Genomic DNA, 5,217 nt, shown 5'->3' on the forward strand with positions numbered 1-5,217 from the left:
ATGTCATTGAAGAATCACTGAATTGAGAGTTAGGGTTTGGGGTTTTAGTTCCATGTTTGTAATTTATATTTTGTTTAATTTAGGGTTTTTGTTATATATCAGTTTATGTTCCATAAAATATAGTACAGGTGTTTTGAGGATTAAACAAAGTAAAGTTTGTGAAAGGTTTGGCACTGTACTCAGTCTATCAAAAGCAGTGCAAGTAGAGGTTAATAATGTGGGCTGCATAGTCACACTGCTTGTGTTCAGCCATGTAACCTTGGGAAAACTATTTAACCTCTGTGTGCCTCCCTTTTCTTACCTGTAAAATGAAAATAATTCTAATGCCTATCTCACAGAGTTTAAAGAGTAAATGAATATGTGGATGAAAGTTTTTTATAACAGCATCTGCAACAGAGTATTTCTCAATAATTATTAGCCGGTGTTCTAGAAATATTTGTTGAATCTGAGTCTGTTGAGACTGGAGAGGAATTATTTGTGGGAATATTTGGAGATATAAGAGAAAGATCTTTGATATTCTGAGTTTAAGAGGTATTCTCATAAGTAATTGGGAGGAAACAGTTCTTATTTTAAATAATCAGAACTAAATAAGTATGATTGGGCAGTTATCATTGTCTGGGTCATTGTGCTGTTTATAAGCCTCACCGATCTGATGATAGGAACTCAGTGCTTCCGGAATGGAAAACATACATAATATACTTAAGGAATCATGTGGAAGTAACCAAGCCAGAGAAAATGATGTAACAATAAGGAGGAATAGAGTTTAAAAGAATATCTATAAAGGACCTTAAAGAATATCTACTGGTATAAAGGAACGACTGGTCACTATGATGTGCACTGACCACCAGGGGAAAGACTCTCAATGTAGGAGCTGCCCCCAGCCCACAGGCCTCAGGCCAACCAAGGCAGGTGCCAGTGGTCCCTTGCCCCACCCCCCATTCACCCCACTGGTCACTCCATAAATCGACCCTGATTGTCGGCCAGGCCTAGGGACTTTATCTGAATTTTGTGCACCAGGCCTTCAGTTTTAAATCGAATCATATGCCATAGACATTGTAGTAAACCCTATTTTGAATAAAGAAATATGTGTATATACATAAATATTATTGACATATTGTACTGTTAGTTGAAAAACTACCAACTTGTTGAATTAGCATTGCTTTGGCTGGTGTGGTAGTAATGCTTCAATAAGGAATGTCTGCAAAAGTTGGGATTTACTGAGGCTGATGACAGTTTGCTTTTGGTGATTGTTATCAGTCAAAAGACCACATTAACAGGCTAATGAAAATGAGCCATAATCATTTCAATATATACACTGAGTGGCCAGATTATTATGACCGGCCAGATTATTATGACCACCCCATCAGTACTTCATTGACACTTCCAAAAATACTGAATATTGAAAACTTCCTAAGCAAATACTCTCAATGTTTTATTATTATTATTATTTGCATAACTAATCACTTCATTGTACTGATGGGGTGGTCATAATAATCTGGCCGGTCGTAATAATCTGGCCACTCAGTGTATATTGTTTAATCCATTTGATAAACTCAACACCCTTGTGGATAGAGGGGATACATCCTTAAAAAAAACAGGTACAAATTCCTTTATCTAAAACAAGTGGGACACTTGGAATTTTCAGGTTTAGAAGGTGACATGCTGCATGCACCAAGTGTTTCAACACCTCCAGGGAGTTCAGAGCAGCATTCTATAATCTAACATGTGAATGTCTCTACAGCAATGCTATGCAAATGAAATCATTTGCAATTGGCTTTTTTCCACTTAGCATAATCCTCTGGAGATTTACATAGAATTTTGTGGGTATCATTCATTTTTTAATTGCTGAATAGTATTACATGCTATGAATGTACCTTAGTTTGTTTAAACATGCACCAGCTTAAGGACATCTGCGTTGTTTCCAGTTTAGGATATATATATCCTAAACTGAACCACTAAACGACTGAATGACTGTTTGACCGGTTGCTATGACACGCACATTCATGTATAGGTTTTCATGTGAACATAAGTTTTCATTTCTCTAGGATAAATGCACAGGAGTGCAATTACCAAGTTTTGTGTTAATTGAATGCCCAATTTTAAATATATAAATATATATATTATTGATTTCAGAGAGAGGAAGGGAGAGAGAGAGAGTGTTTTTGATAGAGTAGAAGTATCTTATTGTGGCTTAATAATAGATCTCCCTATTTTTACCACCTTTGCCCACCTCCACCTATCCCCCACCCCCTTCCATCTGGCCATCACCACACTCTTATCTGTGTCTATGGTTTATGTATATATGTTCTTTGGCTAATCCCTTCACCTACTTTCATCCAGTACTCCTCTCCTCTCTCCCCTCTGACAGCTATCATTGTGTCTTCTGGTAACATATTCTCTTCCTTTCCCTTCATCTGAGAATAGCTAAATTTCTTTCTCATTCCTGAAAGATATTTTCACTAGATATTTGATTCAGTGTTGAATGTTTTTATTATTTATGTGTAGGGTAGATAAAGGGACAATTAGCTTCGGAGTTATAAGTGTCACAAAGCAAGTACAGGAGAGTATGGAAGCAAATTGTAGGTAGACCTAGGATGAGCAAAGAAAATGTACCAGCAGAAGTAGTATTTAGGCTAACACATGAAGGAATCAGACAGGTGTAAAATGGTGGGCAGTAGTGAAGGTCAGGGTTGCAGAAATAAGAAAAGCCAAGACCTAAAAGATGATTAGCACAAGGTGACATAAAGAAGGGGTCACATGAGGAAGTAGATTCATGTTTACCAATCCACATCTAACCAATCTGTGACTTTTCTTATTATACAGGTTTATGGCTACATAAAAAGTTCTACAGAGGCATGTTTCTCTCTCTTTCCCCCTCCTCCCTCCTACCTATCTCTCCCTCCCCCCTCCCTTTTACTCTCTCTAGAAATCAATGGAAAAAATATCCTCAGGTGAGGATTAAAAATAATAAGGAAATAAAAATGTTCAGTTGATGGGCTCAACAGCAGAATGGAGGGAACAGAGGAAAGAATAGAGAGGAGAGTTCAGTAAGGAGAGGAGCCAGATAGTGGGGCTGAAAAAGTACTCAAAAAAGTAATGGTAGAAAAGTCCCAAATTTGGCAAAAAACAACAACAAAAAAACCCAGATCTACAGATTCAAGAAACTGAGTGGATCCTAAACAGCATAAGTCCAATGAAACCCACAAGACCAATTTCTGAAAATTGAGGATAAATTAGAAACTTTGGAGCACAAGGTAGGGGCACACTAGTTTTCAAGCACTGAAGAAAAACATTCAACACTGAATCAAATATCTAGTCAAAATATCTTTCAGGAATGAGAAAGAACATATATACATAACCCATAGACACAGATAAGAGTGTGGTGATGGCCAGAAGTAAGAGGGTGGGGGATGGGTGGAGGTGGGCAAAGGTGGTAAAAATAGGGAGATCTATTAATGCAAATTAAGCCACAATAAGATACTTCTACTCTATCAAAAACACTACAAAAAAAACCCACAACAAAATGGTGGAGACCATGTAGACATAGGAGAAGATGGTGAAGGTGAAAAGGAGGACAAGAATGACAATAGCCCAAAGCAAAGTCCACTAGCCCAGTTGTGGACATGTCTTTGCAGGCCAGTTTGGAACTGATGAGATGTTACAGTAAAAGTGGTTCATGACATTGGAGCCACGGAAGGTGACATGAAATGAAACAGACCTTATCTCAGTGTTCATGAAACCAGTCATATAGGAGGAAGCCACCAGCTGCACACATTAACCTGTGGTCGTGATGACCGGGTATCAAAGAGGACATGTCTGTACATTTCCTTTATGATAATGAGAACACAGAAATATGCTAAACTTCTACAAATAAAAAACTACTTGAATAATTTACAGCTAATGCATTGTATATCTACCTATGAAAATCTTTCTGAATCAGAATATTTTCAATATTTTTAGTGTTTGTGGTAATATTTTTTCAAGTTTCTTTTTGCCAGCAAGGCTGAGCCAATTTGTACCTCCCCGTGATCCAGTGAAGCTGGAAGGGTTTAGTTCCTGCACCTGCCAATCCTATCTGTCGGTGTGACTCATGTGCCTTTCCTCTACTTATAATTCACACCAGGATGATCACTTCCTGGGTTCCATTACCTCATAGGAAGCAGTTGGTAGCCTGCAGCTAGAACAGATCTCATCCATTCTGAAGTTTTTCCCTCCTGAAGCCTGTGCTTCCCTGAGTGGCTTCCTCCTCCTGCTTCCCTTTCCTACACCTTCTGTCTCAGCACCAAAACCAAGAGCAAACCCAGGAAAGGGCATGTAGAGAGATGCCAGTTCTACCTTTGTTTGTTTGTTTGTTTGTTCGTTTAGATATAGGGTCTCCCGCAAAAGAGTATGCAAACATGTTGAATAATTATAAAGGCAGAGTTTATTAAAATATATTTTATTTTCAAAACTGAGCTATCAGCTGTTAAAGTGTGTATATATTTTGGGGGGACACCCTGTATTAATGTTCAGTCATGTCTTCTGCTAAGTCAAACCTTCCCATCCCACCAGGATGAATAATTCATAAAGCTTCTTTATGTAAATTACATAAAATCCAGCTGCTGGCTGCTAGTTTGCACTCCATCCTTCTTCCTTCTCTTGGACTGGTTCCTTGGTGGTGCCTTTGAAACTCTAGTCCCTAAATTAGGCCCCAGAAGCTCCTCTGGACTTCATAAAAGACATAGATCCCAAGTTGAAGGATGTTTTCTAAGACAAAACCTCCTTTCTACCCATCTCTGTTAGCCTTCCCAAACTCAGTATCCTGGCCCTGGTACAAGTGCAGAGTATGGCGCAGGGCTCTCTTGACCTCCTGGTTTCGCAAGCAGTAAATGATAGGGTTGAGCAATGGTACAATGACAGCATAGAGGACAGAGACCAGCTTGTTGGTGTCAAAGGCTGAGAGGGCCTTTGGCCGGGCATAGATGAAGATACTGGCTGCATAGAAGATGACCACAACAGTCAGGTGAGAGGCACAGGTGGAAAAGGCTTTATGACGCCCAGCAGCGGAGCGGATGCGCATCACCGCACCAGTGATGGCCATGTAGGAGGCCCCAGTGACCGAGAGTGGTCCCAGCAGGATAAAAATGGCCAGGACAAAGTCTGTAAGCTCTGCTATGGACTTGTCCGTACAGGAAAGATTGAGCAATGGGGAGACATCACAGAAAAAGTGGGTGATTC

General features: G+C 39.5%; 1 protein-coding gene across 1 annotated transcript in view; it reads right to left on the reverse strand.

The window, feature by feature from the left end:
* Window positions 1-4,765: 4,765 nt before the first annotated feature.
* LOC107184274 (olfactory receptor 226-like) overlaps window positions 4,766-5,217 on the reverse strand; it is a gene marked incomplete at its 5' end in the record, with an annotated part of 51,856 nt that continues 51,404 nt past the window's right edge. The window contains one exon of the mRNA XM_015568680.1: window positions 4,766-5,210. Within this exon, the coding sequence (XP_015424166.1) occupies window positions 4,766-5,210 (445 nt within the window). The remainder of the gene's footprint in view (window positions 5,211-5,217) is intronic.

Source organism: Myotis davidii, unplaced genomic scaffold, assembly GCF_000327345.1.
Source record: "Myotis davidii unplaced genomic scaffold, ASM32734v1 scaffold2825, whole genome shotgun sequence".
Classification (NCBI taxonomy): Eukaryota; Metazoa; Chordata; class Mammalia; order Chiroptera; family Vespertilionidae; genus Myotis; species Myotis davidii.